The 19,545-nt window shown below is 32.1% G+C and overlaps 1 protein-coding gene across 2 annotated transcripts in view; it reads left to right on the top strand.

The window, feature by feature from the left end:
* The window catches only part of LOC143230194 (vacuolar protein sorting-associated protein 37A-like), a 36,377-nt gene that overhangs the window by 7,907 nt on the left and 8,925 nt on the right, over positions 1-19,545 (top strand). For both annotated transcript variants that reach the window (XM_076463326.1, XM_076463327.1), the window contains 6 exons: positions 2,158-2,275; positions 3,211-3,299; positions 10,978-11,023; positions 11,545-11,600; positions 16,051-16,175; positions 18,652-18,710. In XM_076463326.1, the coding sequence (XP_076319441.1) occupies positions 2,158-2,275; positions 3,211-3,299; positions 10,978-11,023; positions 11,545-11,600; positions 16,051-16,175; positions 18,652-18,710 (493 nt within the window). The remainder of the gene's footprint in view (positions 1-2,157; positions 2,276-3,210; positions 3,300-10,977; positions 11,024-11,544; positions 11,601-16,050; positions 16,176-18,651; positions 18,711-19,545) is intronic.

A 19,545-nucleotide genomic window follows, 5' to 3' on the forward strand; every position in this document is an offset into this window, starting at 1 on the left:
CTACACATAACAGTAACAGTTAAACAAGGTTATGCATTAGCTGTGTACGTAACAGTAACAGTCAAACAAGGTTATGCATTAGCTGTGTACGTAACAGTAACAGTCAAACAAGATTACACATTAGCTGTGTACGTAACAGTAACAGTTAAACAAGGTTATGCATTAGCTGTGTACGTAACAGTAACAGTTAAACAAGGTTACACATTAGCTGTGTACATAACAGTAACAGTTAAACAAGGTTACGCATTAGCTGTGTACGTAACAGTAACAGTCAAACAAGATTACACATTAGCTGTGTACGTAACAGTAACAGTTAAACAAGGTTATGCATTAGCTGTGTACGTAACAGTAACAGTTAAACAAGGTTACACATTAGCTGTGTACATAACAGTAACAGTTAAACAAGGTTATGCATTAGCTGTGTACGGAAGAGTAACAGTTGAACAAGGTTACACATTAGCTGTGTACATAACAGTAACAGTCAAACAAGGTTATACATTAGCTGTAACGGAAGAGTAACAGTTGAACAAGGTTACACATTAGCTGTGTACATAACAGTAACAGTCAAACAAGGTTATGCATTAGCTGTGTACGGAAGAGTAACAGTTGAACAAAGTTACACATTAGCTGTGTACATAACAGTAACAGTCAAACAAGGTTATGCATTAGCTGTGTACGGAAGAGTAACAGTTGAACAAGGTTACACATTAGCTGTGTACATAACAGTAACAGTCAAACAAGGTTATACATTAGCTGTGTACGGAAGAGTAACAGTTGAACAAGGTTACACATTAGCTGTGTACATAACAGTAACAGTCAAACAAGGTTATGCATTAGCTGTGTACGGAAGAGTAACAGTTGAACAAGGTTACACATTAGCTGTGTACATAACAGTAACAGTTAAACAAGGTTATGCATTAGCTGTGTACGGAAGAGTAACAGTTGAACAAGGTTACACATTAGCTGTGTATGTAACAGTAACAGTTGAACAAGGTTATGCATTAGCTGTGTACGGAAGAGTAACAGTTGAACAAGGTTACACATTAGCTGTGTACATAACAGTAACAGTCAAACAAGGTTATGCATTAGCTGCGTACGGAAGAGTAACAGTTGAACAAGGTTACACATTAGCTGTGTATGTAACAGTAACAGTTGAACAAGGTTACTCATTAGCTGTGTACGTAACAGTAACAGTTGAACAAGGTTACTCATTAGCTGTGTACGTAACAGTAACAGTTAAACAAGGTTATGTATTAGCTGTGTACATAACAGTGACAGTTGAACAAGGTTACACATTGTACCTCAGAATGGCTGGTATGGGTATTAACACTTATATTGATAAACAGAGAACAACATTTCGACCTTCCTAGGGTAACCTGAAGATGACCTACAAAGGTCAAAACGTTGTTCTCTGCTTATCAGTAAAAGTGTTAATACCCATACCAGTTGTTCTGATACATTTGTATTTCAAGTGAGTTTCTTATTATAAATAAGGTTACACATTAGCTACATACATAATAGTAACAGCTGAACAAGGTTATGTGGAAGCGGGTATGTAACAGTGACAGCTGAACAAGGTTATGTGGAAGCCGGGTACTTAAAACATGATATTTCTAAAGGAAAACTTCAGTTTAACATGTTATTTATGGAGTCGATACCATCAAAACAGTACATGGTGTATTTTCAACATCCAACCTGACATTTTAACAGCAGGTTTCAGCAGTTTACATATAAAGTATCAAGTGTTCAATAAATGTTTCTTAATAGTTAGCAAAAAGTGACTTATTCTCAGTGCACACTTTTATTATCATTTGTTTCTTAGAAAACACAATTATGAAACTAAGTGTGGCTGTTATTATGATAACTAGTAGTGGAATTGGTAAAAGACAGGAATATATCCATATTTATGATATGTGCTGCTCTTGACTTTAAAACACATCACCACTAAACTATAAAAACATTAATTTTTTTAGAATTGATTAAATGTTGTATACAGAAGAGAAAATAAGTGTTTAAACAACTGAATGTTTCTATGTATCCATGAAGGATTGCTTGGGTTGTTTTATCCATCACTTTTGGATATGATAAAATTTGTACTTTTCACATTATTATGAACTGCTTATTATAATAAACTTTCTCTTTTTTTTACTTTTTTAGTTTCCTTCCTCCTAGTTTTCCACATGAACCTCCTGTTGTGAAAGTAACGCCTCCAGTAAATCATCCCTGGGTGGATCCTGAGACCCAACAAATTGTTGGATCACCTAGGCTTATAGCAGTAAGGCCTCCAGTTGAGCACAGTTAGATTACATAGTCATAGAGTAGTGAATTCAGCAGTTGGTCACAATGTGCTTTATCAACAAGTCTTACAGTTGCTGTTTAATCTTAAAACAAAAACTTCCCTTGTTTTATTATAGTATATAAACAGTTGTTTAAATATAATATTTTTATTTTCTCAGAGAATTATGTTTTATCAAAAGCAGATAATTTATAAAGCTGAAAACTGATTGTGACTGATTTGTAAAGTTTCTAGCACTAAAGCTACTTATATATTTTGTTTCTAAAGTGCCAGAAAAACTACTTTATAATGGATTTGTTGTGTTTGTGAGATTTTGGTTGTAAGTTAGCTAATCCAAAACCAACAATATTATAACTTGTCAACTCAAATACTCAAACTGAAAAAATGCAGAAATTAATAATCAACTGTCTTTATTGAATTTTTCACTCAAAGCTTGTGATTTATCAGAATTTCTGGTGTGTGTTTTTGTTACAATAAACTGTATAATATCTTGTTACAATAAACTGTATAATATCTTGTTACAATAAACTGTATAATATCTTGTTACAATAAACTGTATAATATCTTGTTGAAAGAATGTACAGAATCAGGTGCTGCAGTTTTAAAAACTCCTAACTCTATGGATTCTCCATAGCTAACTAATTTTACATCTGTATTTATATCATATCTGATGAATATGTTTTTGGTAGATACTGTGATCTCATAGTAATTACAAGAATAAAAAATAAATGTTTTTATTTTTAAGTCTTATTATAAATGTTTTGTTCTTTCTTTTAGTTTATATGCACACACACTTAAACATATAGCTAAACCATGCTTAGATTTACATTTTTTAAGCCTTTTTATGAGTAAAATTTTATTACAAATGATGTGCTGCTTGGAACATTAAGTATAATTTATGATACTTCTTGCAGTTTTCTATGCATTCTGATCTAGGAAGGATAGTACAGAGTGTAATCAGTGAGTTCCAAACCCACCCACCAGAAGTTCTGTCACCAAATATGTAAGTCAGCCATTAATGATGTGCCTTTCAAGATGTCATTATAGTTTCTAGTACAACTCATAATCTTGTTACGTCATACACTATAAATCTCTTGCTAAAGGCTCAGTAGATTTGACTAAGTTTTTGTCCCAATGGTAACCATCATAGTTTCATTCTACAACTTTTAAAGTTTTGTGTATTTTCATAAAACGTTAAGTTTTCAGTAAATATTACGTCTCTTTCGCATTACGGAAAAATGGTTTTTAATTACTTTTTACTAAAAATTTTGCCTGTGAATATATGGAGTCAGTGTTGACTTCTTTGAGTAGAATGGGTCTTCCTTGTTAATATTAAAAGTACTTTTTCTTTTTTGAACTGAAAATTGCAAAATTTTATTTGTATATTCTCTAAAACCTTCTAAATAAATGACATTTTTATAAAGTAAAACTTCATATTGTGTGTTTTTTCACTAACCTAACTCTATATACATTCACTTAGTTTGATTAATCTCATAATCAGAAATATAAGTTACCATTTCCCTTTTTATAGAATGACTGCACATTGTAACAGCAAACTAGAACTGTTTAGTAGGTTATATATTATATATCTGTTTCTTCTTAAATGTTCTTGTCTAATTGCCTATGGATAACTAATAATCCAACCACACAAGTTGTAACCCATTTGGCAAACCTGTAACACACATTCCTGTACTTAATAATTTAACTAATGAAGAACTTTTGTTATTTTTGATTGCATAACCTCATAAGTTTCTAATTATTACACCTTAATTACTTCAATAATAATAACTAAGTAATTCACATGAAGAACAAGAAATATAATATTTACCTGGTTCTTACTGTCAACTGTCAACGAAACATATTTTTCTATACTAATGGTACTGATATACTTAATTTTTATTCAACTAAATAATGACATGCACAAAACAAACAATGTCTTGTAATTTTTCTGGCTTTCTAACTGTGCAATAAGAATGTTTAAAAAGTCAGCTAAGCTTGTTGATATACCTCTTGTGGGAGTAAGGTTTCAACTGGAATCAAAATAAATACATCACTTGATAGATTAAAACATGTGCCATCTGATTCATATAAATAATACAATAGAAAACATTTGACCCAAGTGTTAGCAATTTGTAAAAGAAAGGATGTGATACTTGGGTATGGCAAGTGGGTCTAATTTTCTAGTTTATGGATTCATAAACAAGATTTAAAACTGTAAAATCTGGTGCATTGCATGAATAATAATAACTTTATAACTCTGGATCCTCAACTTCTTGGAGAGGTGGTAAAATAATTACAGAAGACCTGGAGAACAAGTGTCACAACTTGTATTAGGAGGATTTTAAACAATATATCATTATATAATTAAGTATTTTAAGTTTTATTAAGTATGTTTTAATATCAGGTTTATTTGTATACAATAAGAATTATTTATTTTAGTTAACTTTTGAATATAACTCTTAAAAAGTTGATAATTTTACTGACCAGATTTTAAACAGAATTTGTTCAGGTGCTACATGTTTTTGGTTACAGTGTGTAATCCTGTTACATCATACACTTTAAACACTGTTTGTTTTGGTGCTACATGTTTTTGGTTACACTGTGTAATCCTGTTACATCATACACTTTAAACACTGTTTGTTTTGGTGCTACATGTTTTTGGTTACAGTGTGTAATCCTGTTACACCATACACTTTAAACACTGTTTGTTCTGGTGCTTGAAAACTTTGAAGTTGCACAATTAACTGAAACTGGAATATTCTACTGACAATTGATGAATAATTAACCATTCCTTATTTATAACAACCTTTACCTGTCATACTGTTATACATAAACCTGGCACATGTATGCACACTTCAAATTAAACTTGTTGACAGTACTCAAATCCCATTAATTTGATGTAAAAATGGTTTCAAGGTTAAAGGAGATAATTGTTATTTGATATAACAGTTTTTAAGTATCATATCTGGCCATCTGTATTCTTCGTAAATAGTGGTGTGTCACAAATAACACTTATTACTATATCAGAAGACTAAGAGCATGCACTGTTATAAAACATGCACTGACTGTATGTACAGTTGACAGATATTCTGTCTATCTGATGGTCAGGGATAGTTGTTATAAAACATGTACTGACTGTATGTATAGTTGACAAATATTCTGTCTATCTGATGGTAAGGGATAGTTGTTATAAAACATGTACTGACTGTATATACAGTTGACAGATATTCTGTCTATGTGATGGTCAGGGATAGTTGTTATATAACATGTACTGACTGTATGTAGAGTTGACAGATATTCTGTCTATCTGATGGTCAGGGATGGTTGTTATATAACATGTACTGACTGTATGTACAGTTGACAAATATTCTGTCTATGTGATGGTCAGGGATAGTTGTTATATAACATGTACTGACTGTATGTATACTTGACAGATATTCTGTCTATCTGATGGTCAGGGATAGTTGTTATAAAACATGTACTGACTGTATGTATAGCTGACAAATATTCTGTCTATCTGATGGTCAGGGATAGTTGTTATAAAACATGTACTGAATGTGTACAGTTGACAAATATTCTGTCTATCTGATGGTCAGAGATAGTTGTTATAAAACATGTACTGACTGTATGTACAGTTTACAAATATTCTGTCTATCTGATGGTCAGGGATAGTTGTTATAAAACATGTACTGACTGTATGTACAGGTGACATCATTGTTACATCATACATAAGTATTTTGTCTTCACAGATACAGTCTCTTTCTAGTACAACACAATCTTGTTACATCATACACAAGTATTTTTTCTTCATAGATACAGTCTCTTTCTAGTACAACACAATCTTGTTACATCATACATAAGTATTTGGTCTTAACAGATACAGTCTCTTTCTAGTACAACACATAATCTTGTTACATCATACATAAGTATTTTGTCTTCACAGATACAGTCTCTTTCTAGTACAACACAATCTTGTTACATCATACATAAGTATTTTGTCTTCACAGATACAGTCTCTTTCTAGTACAACACAATCTTGTTACATCATACACAAGTATTTTTTTCTTCATAGATACAGTCTCTTTCTAGTACAACACAATCTTGTTACATCATACATAAGTATTTGGTCTTAACAGATACAGTCTCTTTCTAGTACAACACAATCTTGTTACATCATACATAAGTATTTTGTCTTCACAGATACAGTCTCTTTCTAGTACAACACAATCTTGTTACATCATACATAAGTATTTTGTCTTCACAGATACAGTCTCTTTCTAGTACAACACAATCTTGTTACATCATACATAAGTATTTGGTCTTAACAGATACAGTCTCTTTCTAGTACAACACAATCTTGTTACATCATACATAAGTAGTTTGTCTTCACAGATACAGTCTCTTTCTAGTACAACACAATCTTGTTACATCATACACAAGTATTTTGTCTTCACAGGTACAGTCTCTTTCTAGTACAACACAATTTTGTTACATCATACATAAGTATTTGGTCTTAACAGATACAGTCTCTTTCTAGTACAACACATAATCTTGTTACATCATACATAAGTATTTTGTCTTCACAGATACAGTCTCTTTCTAGTACAACACAATCTTGTTACATCATGCATAAGTATTTTGTCTTCACAGATACAGTCTCTTTCTAGTACAACACAATCTTGTTACATCATACATAAGTATTTTGTCTTCACAGATACAGTCTCTTTCTAGTACAACACATAATCTTGTTACATCATACATAAGTAGTTTGTCTTCACAGATACAGTCTCTTTCCAGTACAACACAATCTTGTTACATCATACATAAGTATTTTGTCTTCACAGATACAGTCTCTTTCTAGTACAACACATAATCTTTTTACATCATACATAAGTATTTTGTCTTCACAGATACAGTCTCTTTCTAGTACAACACAATCTTGTTACATCATACATAAGTAGTTTGTCTTCACAGATACAGTCTCTTTCCAGTACAACACAATCTTGTTACATCATACATAAGTATTTTGTCTTCACAGATTCAGTCTCTTTCCAGTACAACACATAATCTTGTTACATCATACATAAGTATTTTGTCTTCACAGATACAGTCTCTTTCTAGTACAACACAATCTTGTTACATCATACATAAGTATTTTTACTTCACAGATACAGTCTCTTTCCAGTACAATACATAATCTTGTTACATCATACATAAGTATTTTGTCTTCACAGATTCAGTCTCTTTCCAGTACAACACATAATCTTGTTACATCATACATAAGTATTTTGTCTTCACAGATACAGTCTCTTTCTAGTACAACACAATCTTGTTACATCATACATAAGTATTTTGTCTTCACAGATAAAGTCTCTTTCTAGTACAACATAATCTTGTTACATCATACATAAGTATTTTGTCTTCACAGATACAGTCTCTTTCTAGTACAACACATAATCTTGTTACATCATACATAAGTATTTTGTCTTCACAGATACAGTCTCTTTCTAGTACAACACAATCTTGTTACATCATACATAAGTATTTTGTCTTCACAGATACAGTCTCTTTCTAGTACAACACATAATCTTGTTACATCATACATAAGTATTTTGTCTTCACAGATACAGTCTCTTTCTAGTACAACACAATCTTGTTACATCATACATAAGTATTTTGTCTTCACAGATAGTCTCTTTCTAGTACAACACAATCTTGTTACATCATACATAAGTATTTTGTCTTCACAGATAAAGTCTCTTTCTAGTACAACATAATCTTGTTACATCATACATAAGTATTTTGTCTTCACAGATACAGTCTCTTTCTAGTACAACACATAATCTTGTTACATCATACATAAGTATTTTGTCTTCACAGATACAGTCTCTTTCTAGTACAACACATAATCTTGTTACATCATACATAAGTATTTTGTCTTCACAGATACAGTCTCTTTCTAGTACAACACAATCTTGTTACATCATACATAAGTATTTTGTCTTCACAGATAGTCTCTTTCTAGTACAACACAATCTTGTTACATCATACATAAGTATTTTGTCTTCACAGATTCAGTCTCTTTCTAGTACAACACAATCTTGTTACATCATACATAAGTATTTTGTCTTCACAGATACAGTCTCTTTCTAGTACAACACAATCTTGTTACATCATACATAAGTATTTTGTCTTCACAGATACAGTCTCTTTCTAGTACAACACAATCTTGTTACATCATACATAAGTATTTTTTTCTTCATAGATACAGTCTCTTTCTAGTACAACACATAATCTTGTTACATCATACATAAGTATTTGGTCTTAACAGATACAGTCTCTTTCTAGTACAACACATAATCTTGTTACATCATACATAAGTATTTTGTCTTCACAGATACAGTCTCTTTCTAGTACAACACAATCTTGTTACATCATACATAAGTATTTTGTCTTCACAGATACAGTCTCTTTCTAGTACAACACAATCTTGTTACATCATACATAAGTATTTTGTCTTCACAGATACAGTCTCTTTCTAGTACAACACATAATCTTGTTACATCATACATAAGTATTTTGTCTTCACAGATAAAGTCTCTTTCTAGTACAACACAATCTTGTTACATCATACATAAGTATTTTGTCTTCACAGATACAGTCTCTTTCTAGTACAACACATAATCTTGTTACATCATACATAAGTATTTTGTCTTCACAGATACAGTCTCTTTCTAGTACAACACAATCTTGTTACATCATACATAAGTAGTTTGTCTTCACAGATACAGTCTCTTTCCAGTACAACACAATCTTGTTACATCATACATAAGTATTTTGTCTTCACAGATTCAGTCTCTTTCCAGTACAACACATAATCTTGTTACATCATACATAAGTATTTTGTCTTCACAGATACAGTCTCTTTCTAGTACAACACAATCTTGTTACATCATACATAAGTATTTTTACTTCACAGATACAGTCTCTTTCCAGTACAATACATAATCTTGTTACATCATACATAAGTATTTTGTCTTCACAGATTCAGTCTCTTTCCAGTACAACACATAATCTTGTTACATCATACATAAGTATTTTGTCTTCACAGATACAGTCTCTTTCTAGTACAACACAATCTTGTTACATCATACATAAGTATTTTGTCTTCACAGATAAAGTCTCTTTCTAGTACAACATAATCTTGTTACATCATACATAAGTATTTTGTCTTCACAGATACAGTCTCTTTCTAGTACAACACATAATCTTGTTACATCATACATAAGTATTTTGTCTTCACAGATACAGTCTCTTTCTAGTACAACACAATCTTGTTACATCATACATAAGTATTTTGTCTTCACAGATACAGTCTCTTTCTAGTACAACACATAATCTTGTTACATCATACATAAGTATTTTGTCTTCACAGATACAGTCTCTTTCTAGTACAACACAATCTTGTTACATCATACATAAGTATTTTGTCTTCACAGATAGTCTCTTTCTAGTACAACACAATCTTGTTACATCATACATAAGTATTTTGTCTTCACAGATAAAGTCTCTTTCTAGTACAACATAATCTTGTTACATCATACATAAGTATTTTGTCTTCACAGATACAGTCTCTTTCTAGTACAACACATAATCTTGTTACATCATACATAAGTATTTTGTCTTCACAGATACAGTCTCTTTCTAGTACAACACATAATCTTGTTACATCATACATAAGTATTTTGTCTTCACAGATACAGTCTCTTTCTAGTACAACACAATCTTGTTACATCATACATAAGTATTTTGTCTTCACAGATAGTCTCTTTCTAGTACAACACAATCTTGTTACATCATACATAAGTATTTTGTCTTCACAGATTCAGTCTCTTTCTAGTACAACACAATCTTGTTACATCATACATAAGTATTTGGTCTTCACAGATAGTCTCTTTCTAGTACAACACAATCTTGTTACATCATACATAAGTATTTTGTCTTCACAGATACAGTCTCTTTCTAGTACAACACAATCTTGTTACATCATACATAAGTATTTTGTCTTCACAGATTCAGTCTCTTTCTAGTACAACACAATCTTGTTACATCATACATAAGTATTTTGTCTTCACAGATAGTCTCTTTCTAGTACAACACAATCTTGTTACATCATACATAAGTATTTTGTCTTCACAGATACAGTCTCTTTCCAGTAGAACACATAATCTTGTTACATCATACATAAGTATTTTGTCTTCACAGATACAGTCTCTTTCTAGTATAACATAATCTTGTTACATCATACATAAGTATTTTGTCTTCACAGATTCAGTCTCTTTCTAGTACAAACATAATTTTCAGGTTTATGAATTTTAAGAAAATATCAAATGTCTTTTACTTAAGTTAGTTCATCATTGAAGGTGTAATAAAGTCTCTTTGAACATCAAAATCAATTTTTAAAGTGTTAATAAGGCTCACATATTACAAGTGTTAAATAGAACTAGATCATTTGACTTAGCATGTACTTCACCTAAATCAGTAATTTTAAGAATGCAAAATTCATAATGTTACTAGGCTTAGCAGTCTTGAGGGTCATATAAAAACTCTCAGTGAAATTGGGTTTTGTTTTTGTACATTTGTTAAAGTAATTTAAATCAATGTTTAATTTTTTTAAATAGAGTGCAGACTCCATATTTAACCAGTTCAGGACTCTCTGTGTCTCAGGTAAGCACAGTTAGGTAAGTTAAATGTAACATACTTCTGAAGTGGTGCTTTTCAATATCACTAATAAAGTTTTATGTAGCTTAGCAATGTTTTTTTCTTTTGTTTAATTTTAGAAACTAAACAAAGTCTTAGTAAAGCTTCTAATACATGTGAAAGTGTTCATCTATTTTCATTTTAGAACCTGTGTTTTGTAGTAATGAAACTTAATTTCCAGCCATCAGCTACATGTATGTAGATCGAATAATAGAGTACATTTTTTATATATGTTTGTTTCTATAAAAATATTGTTACATTGTATAGTTTCTGTATGAACCTGCAGGAAGTGTCACAGTGAAGTTTTAATAGATATTAACATATAGAACAGGATATATCAGTGACAGAACTGTATACAGGTTGACAGTTGTACTGGTTTTGTGACACTTAAGTTTTTATGATAAATCTGTCTTCATAAAATGCAGAATACCTTATTTCAAGTTTTTATTTCAAAATATTGATGTCTTGTTGGATGTGTCTCTCTACAGGATACTTGTCCTTATGTGGTGAATGGTTGTATCTTTCCAGCACTGAAGGAGATGAGGTTTGTGGTGATTTGATTCCAATATTTTGAAACATTCATCTTTATGGTAAAAAATTAATAGCCCTTAAAACACATTTAACTTCACAACCTAACTTGTATGCATTTTTAAAAGAGAAGATATTATTTAGGAGAGTGAGATTTGGTTTATATTCTGATACTAACTGTTTGTGTGAATTGTACTTGTTAAGTCTGATGGACATTAAATTAATCATATGAAGGAATTATAAATAAAGAGTAGTTGGATAAGAGGGAGAGATTTAGAGTTCAAGTCAGAGAATTTGATATTGTGAAGCTGTGAATCTACTCCAACTTTGTGAAGCTGTGAGTCTACTCCAACTCTGAAAACTCAATAAAATAGTTGGTTTTCTTCATCTCTAAAAACTACACCATATTTAGAAACTAATTATTAGTTTGTAAGAACATAATTTTTCTAAGATAAATTTTGTTTCAATAGTTTTTAAAGTTGTTTTTTTCCTTACTTTGTTGTAGTTTAATCTATTAGGCTTTGCTTCACCAATTCTCACTGAAACCAAGTTAGAGAAGGTTAGATGTAGGTTTGTTTAAGAGTCGGTGAATTGAACTTCCAAAACCTGCTTAACTCTTCTCACATTTTAGATTTATCCCAACAAAAGGTTCTCTGTCTGTTAAGCAATGGTATGAATACTTCCTCACTTGTTCCAGTCTTTATATCACAATATATTGTTTCTAGTGATTCTCTCCACCTACTTCAATGTACTCTGTGTACCCAACTGGTATACAATGGTATGAATACTTCCTCACTTGTTCCAGTCTTTATATCACAATACATTGTTTCTAGTGATTCTCTCCACCTATTTCAATGTACTCTGTGTACCCAGTTGGTATACAATGGTATGAATACTTCATCACTTGTTCCAGTCTTTATACCACAATATATTGTCTCTAGTGATTCTCTCCACCTACTCAATGTACTCTGTGTACCCAGTTGGTATACAATGGTATGAATACTTCCTCACTTGTTCCAGTCTTTATACCACAATATATTGTTTCTAGTGATTCTCTCCACCTACTTCAATGTACTCTGTGTACCCAGTTGGTATACAGTGGTATGAATACTTCCTCACTTGCTTTAGTCTTTTTCCACAATATGTTGTTTCTAGTGATTCTCTCCACCTACTTCAATGTACTCTGTGTACCCAATTGGTATACAATGGTATGAATACTTCCTCACTTGTTCTAGTCTTTATACCACAATATATTGTTTCTAGTGATTCTCTCCACCTACTTCAATGTACTCTGTGTACCCAATTGGTATACAATGGTATGAATACTTCCTCACTTGTTCCAGTCTTTATACCACAATATATTGTTTCTAGTGATTCTCTCCACCTACTTCAATGTACTCTGTGTACCCAGTTGGTATACAATGGTATGAATACTTCCTCACTTGTTCTAGTCTTTATACCACAATATATTGTTTCTAGTGATTCTCTCCACCTACTTCAATGTACTCTGTATACCCAATTGGTATACAAGCTCCCTGTTATTCTTTCTTATTCACTTTTTGAGACTGTCAGGAATATCACACTGTATATCAAAGGTAGGAATGGCAGGATAGTGTGAGAGAAGGTAAGTATTATATATTCAGTATTAAAAATGTAAACATCAAAGTATACAACAGTAATTATGAAGATGGTCTTACGTGTTTACTGTTGGTGTGTCTTCAGTGCTAATATTGCATTACAAAGATGGTCTTACATGCTTACTACTGGTATTTTTCAGTGCTAATATTACATTGTGAAGATGGTCTTACATCTTTACTACTGGTATTTCTTCAGTGCTAATTACTTTGCATAGATAGTTTACTATTGGTGTCTCTTCAGTGCAAATATTACATTACATAGATGGTCTTATGTGTTTACTACTGATGTCTCCAGTACTAATATTACATTACAAAGATGGTTTTGAATATAAATGTGGACACTCACGTTTTCAGACAGAGTTGTCTGATGCACCTTCTCTGCTATTGCAGGATTCTAATGTTACCTCAGGCCTTTGGAGAGCTGCTGTGTTTGTGGAAGATACACATTTCTTTATATGCAGATGGTTAGAGTCTCATGTTGATCTGATGTTCTTTCTCCTGTTGATTCTGAGCTGAGTTTTGGGAGGTAAAGGGCACAATTTAGTTACTATTTTCCATCATCTTTCTTTGTTTATATAGCTACTCATGAATCTTGGTTAGACATCCTGCTTCTTGCAGATCATGTGAGGGAGGGTGTCGTCAGACCTTGTTTTACTCCTTTATTCAATCAGTATATCTTGGTTTTCCATTGTCTGGTGAAGCATTATTTGAACTCAGAGGTTAGACCCTGGTTTTCCATTGTCTGGTGAAGCATTATTTGAACTCAGAGGTTATACCCTGGTTTTCCATTGTCTGGTGAACCATTATTTGAACTCAGAGGTTATACCCTGGTTTTCCATTGTCTGGTGAACCATTATTTGAACTCAGAGGTTAGACCCTGGTTTTCCATTGTCTGGTGAACCATTATTTGAACTCAGAGGTTAGACACTTCTAATTTGTGGCTGTAGAGAAGATACTACTATTCATCTTAAACAATCTTTTCCTGAATTAATCTGGTACTTACAACAGTTTTCCATTTTTAACAACTGTTGTGTGAGAGATATTGTAGATCTTGTCTAGATTGTGGAAAATCGTAATCAATAATTGACTTTCACTTTGGTTATGTTATACACTTCTGTTCCCTCTTTGGTATTTTGACAAATTTGTTTCTGGAGTCTTTTGGAGAGAGATGCCTTACTGGAGGGAATTTGCTATCCTGCATAGATCCTTAGAAATCTAAGAGGTGGTCCTTTTCTCCATCTGTTTAGCAGGAATTCTAGAATCCAAGGAATCTTATGTAGATGGAGCTCATCTCCATTCTTCATTTTCTACATTGGCTTTTTGACTGTACCATAGTTCTTTTACAGGATGGCTTACTGCTATTTATGTTTCTAGATCTCTGGCTTCAGTGACAGGACCAATTATTAAGTTATGGTGACTTCACACTTTGAAGATCCTGTAGATTTATTGATTTATAGTGACTTCACATTTTGAAGATCATGTAGATTTATTGATTTATAGTGACTTCACATTTTGAAGATTCACATAGATCCTCTGGTTATGGGTGGTTTTCACATTTCATCAGATTCTTCCTATTTCAAGTGATCTTGGTTTAATTACTAAATGTGTTCTTTGATCACTTTGAAATTCGTCTTGAAACTGTCAAATCTGACTTGCTGGTGAGGTTTCTCACTATTCTATTAAAACACAATAGAACTTCCAGTTATTCTTAAAGAAACTTCCCTCAAGACTAGTAATTGATCCAAATGCCATTTTGAGTTTTAAAAAAAAGACACTAATCTTTCAAATAAATCTTAGCTCTTCATTTTTCTTTGTGGAAGGTTCTAACCAATCCTTGTTATGTAGAAGGTTCTAACCAATCCTTGTTATGTGGAGGACCTATTAAGTTTCCAATTTTCCATCTTGTTTTTCTAGAATATTCTAATAATGAGAAGGTGTTTTTCTAGAATGTTCCAGCTCATGTAGTAGTTTTCCATCTTGTTTTTCTAGAATGTTTTAGTAATGAGGTGTTTTTCTAGAATGTTCCAGCTCATGTAGTAGTTTTCCATCTTGTTTTTCTAGAATGTTCTAAAAATGAGAAGGTGTTTTCTAGAATGTTCCAGCTCATATAGTAGTTTTGCATCGTGTTTTTCTAGAATGTTCAAATAATGAGAAGGTGTTTTTTTAGAATGTTCCAGTTCATATAGTAGGTTTCCATCTTGTTTTTCTAGAATGTTTTAGTAATGAGAAGGTGTTTTTCTAGAACGTTTTTGATCACTCTTTACTATGAATCAATCACAGCAGTTTTTGAAAATTTAGAGGTGTGAAAGAATTGGTTTATGAATTTCTTAATAATGAAAACTTACTTCTGCTGGTTTCACTTACACACACTTGGTACTAAACTAGGTTTGTTTCAAGTTCTATAATTAGAAATTAAGTTAAAGCCATTGCTTGATGCACAAAGTATTTTAAAATTTATTTATAAACAAATTGTAATTTCTACTAATTTTACAGATATGATAATTTAGTTCTGGTGTTTAACCTCTTACAGAGTGATTAGTTCTCAAACAAATATTGTTATTAAAGTTAACAAACTGAAAACAAAGTGTCAGTGTAATGGTTTTGTATTTCACTGTGTAGTATATATGTACAGTCTATCACTATGGACAGTTAGTAAATCGTTTCTTAACAATAAATACAAAATTTCTTTTATGTGAATCCCAAATTATATTTGTAAATATTGTTGAAACTTAATAAATCTTACAGTAGATTCTGTTATTTACAAGTCATCTGGTATTAACAATAACTTAAGAATTTTGATTTAGTTATTTAAGTGCATATGTTTATCAGTATTCCTGAACTTGAAAACATAAAAGAGGAAAAAGAGTTAGACAACTATCTCGAAGACCTTCCAGAAGTTAAACAGTTGTATGATCTGCGACATCAACTAGTACAACAAAATGAAGAATTAGCTTGTAAGTAGATTAATAATAAATGTATTTTCAAAATAAATGATTTCTATTCATGAATCAGAAATGAGAGTGAAAGGATGCTAATGTGTTATTATTAGTTAAAACAAAAAATATATTTCTTTATACAAATTTTAACTCTTTTTGAGTACAGTCTCTGAACTGACCTCATAACAATTTTGTTATAATTTTCATGCTATAACTTTCAAGTCAGTAAGCACATGTTAATGAAATTTGACAGGTTATCAATAAATATTACAAGAATTTTTTATACATAATATCAAAGTTTTTAGATTTAAATTGTAAGGTTTTTAAGTAATGTTTTTTTCTTTTTGCACATTTCCTGTCCAACATGTAGAATAATTTTGGTTTCAAGATTAAAAATACTTTTATGCATCAGACAATATTTAGATTTCACATACAAAATCTTTATAATGTTCAGATAGTTTTATCAAATGCTTCTTTTATTTATCTGTTATTTTTACTAATGAATTTCTATACAGGTCTCGTGACCACCATAATAAATTACAAAATAAATATAAATTGTTTGTTTTGTTCTAATTTGATAACATGACACAAAAACTTAAATATTTAGACTAAATAACTTACATCTTGTAATGTTGTACACTTGTATATATTTATTGCCAGGCATGGTTAGTGTGCTCGACTCTAATCTGAGGGTTTTGGGTTTGAAACCCCATCACATCAAACATTTTTGCCATTTTAGCAATGGGGACATTAAAAGGTGATGGTCAGTCTCACTATTCATTGGTAAAAGAGTAGCCCAACAGTTGGTGGTCAATGGTGATGACTAACTGTCTTCCTTCTAGTCTTAAACTGTTAAGTTAAGGATGGCTAGTGCAGATAGCCCTCATGTGGCTTTGTGCAAAATTCCAAAACAAACAAAAAACGTATATTTTATTGTATTGTTCTTTTAGCTGTACCTGGCTAACAGGAGAGAAGATACAATGAAGAGGCACACATGCACTCTTGTTACTATATTCAATAATATTAGACTGACCTGTAGTCTTTAAAGTGAAGTAAAGCAAACAATTATCTCTTCTAGTTACGAACTTTGAACTCTGTTGCTGCTTGACACAGGTTACTAAGCCTTTTAAAATTTCTCACATGGAGTATATGAAGTGAAATAATTTTTAGGTTTTAATATATACACTTGAAATAACCAAAAAACCATAAATTATGATATTGGTACCACAGAATTACCCTATAATTTATCAAACTTAGTATCTAAGTTGCATTTTGGTTTAAGAATGGAAATTTCAAGCATATTAAAGACACAACCTACCTGTCTGAAATTTTAAGTCAAAAGAACTTGATGGTCTTCTAACACACTGCTGTGGCTTAGAAGACCATTAGGTGGACATTCTGAGCTTTCAGTTGGTTATTCGTATCTCGTATATTGAAGTAAGTATATTTAAAGGATCATTTATAAAAATGTAAAGAGGTAAACACGGGCCACCATATTTGATTCAACACAAAAGACGTCTCAGGTAAACATAGGCTGCCATGTTTGATTCAACACATAAGACATCTCAGGTAAACACAGGCTCATGTTTGATTCAACACATGAGACGTCTCAGGTAAACACAGGCAACCATGTTTAATTCAGTACATAAAACATCTCAGGTAAACACAGGCTGCCATGTTTGATTCAATACATAACACGCCTCAGGTAAACACAGGCCACCATCTCTGATTCAGTACATAAGACACTTCAAGTAAACAGAGGCCACCATACCCAAGAAGGTCCAGGTGACATGCCTGCCTCATAAATCAGCTGATTTAAACAGCATTAATGGTACATGAAAGTTTGTTGTTCACCATTGATTTTACACCCTGATTTAAACACCATTAATGGTACATGGAAAAGTTTGTTGTTCACCACTGAGTTTACACCCTGACTTAAAGAACATTCTGTGGTACATGAAGAAAAAAAGCAAACAAACTTTACACTGTGATTTAAACAGCATAGCAACGTACAGGCTTGCAAATATTCAAGATAGTAGTGCTAACTATCTAATGAGAAGATGAATTCTGTCTCATATCTTGAATTTTCACCTAAACTTAATGTGGAATACCTGGAGGCTTCATTTAGTGAAGTCTCTTTATAACCTGTATATAGTGTTTTGTATGTTTGTACCTATTACATCTGTGTGAATTGTTTAAATGTTTAATTTCATTATTTACTTTAATGCTTCCCCCCCATTCTATACACAATTTTTGGGTTTTATTAAAGTAGAATTCTCACTAATTAATAATTGTGGATCTAGAAGCATCTCGAGATATTTTATTCTTTATTAGTGGAAACTTGTATTTTAATTCCTATTACTAGAAAACGTAATCTAGTTTAGTGCTATAATGAATATTAGAAATGTTATACGCTGTTTGTTTCACTGTAATTTTCGTGTTTTAATTTGAATGGTAGAAAACATTTCATGTTTGTTAAATTGTATATTTTAAGGTGAAAATCTTGGCAAAAAACCTATCATTGAAGAACACAAGAAGGAACTTTTGGAAAAGGTAAAATATGGAAATAAGAGTAGACATTAATTCCCAAGCTTTTGGTTAAAGTCTGGGTGTTCTCTCTGCTGTTATATCTGTATATATAAAGCTTAGGGTTAGAGTATCGGTGTAGTGTGTCTTGTTCATCCTGCATGTATAGCCATGGGTTAGAGTATCAGTGTAGTGTGTCTTGTTCACCCTGCATGTATAGCCATGGGTTAGAGTATTGGTGTAGTGTGTCTTGTTCACCCTGTATGTAAAGCCTTGGGTTAGAGTATGGGTACAGTGTGTCTTGTTCACCCTGTATGAAAAGCCTTGGGTTAGAGTATAGGTGTAGTGTGTCTTGTTCACCCTGTATGTAAAGCCTTGGGTTAGAGTATTGGTGTAGTGTGTCTTGTTCACCCTGTATGAAAAGCCTTGGGTTAGAGTATTGGTGTAGTGTGTCTTGTTCACCCTGTATGTAAAGCCATGGGTTAGAGTATTGGTGTAGTGTGTCTTGTTCACCCTGTATGTAAAGCCATGGGTTAGAGTATGGGTACAGTGTGTCTTGTTCACCCTGTATGAAAAGCCTTGGGTTAGAGTATTGGTGTAGTGTGTCTTGTTCACCCTGTATGAAAAGCCTTGGGTTAGAGTATTGGTGTAGTGTGTCTTGTTCACCCTGTATGAAAAGCCTTGGGTTAGAGTATAGGTGTAGTGTGTCTTGTTCACCCTGTATGTAAAGCCATGGGTTAGAGTATTGGTGTAGTGTGTCTTGTTCACCCTGTATGTAAAGCCTTGGGTTAGAGTATGGGTACAGTGTGTCTTGTTCACCCTGTATGAAAAGCCTTGGGTTAGAGTATTGGTGTAGTGTGTC

Source organism: Tachypleus tridentatus, chromosome 10, assembly GCF_004210375.1.
Source record: "Tachypleus tridentatus isolate NWPU-2018 chromosome 10, ASM421037v1, whole genome shotgun sequence".
NCBI classification, from domain to species: Eukaryota; Metazoa; Arthropoda; class Merostomata; order Xiphosura; family Limulidae; genus Tachypleus; species Tachypleus tridentatus.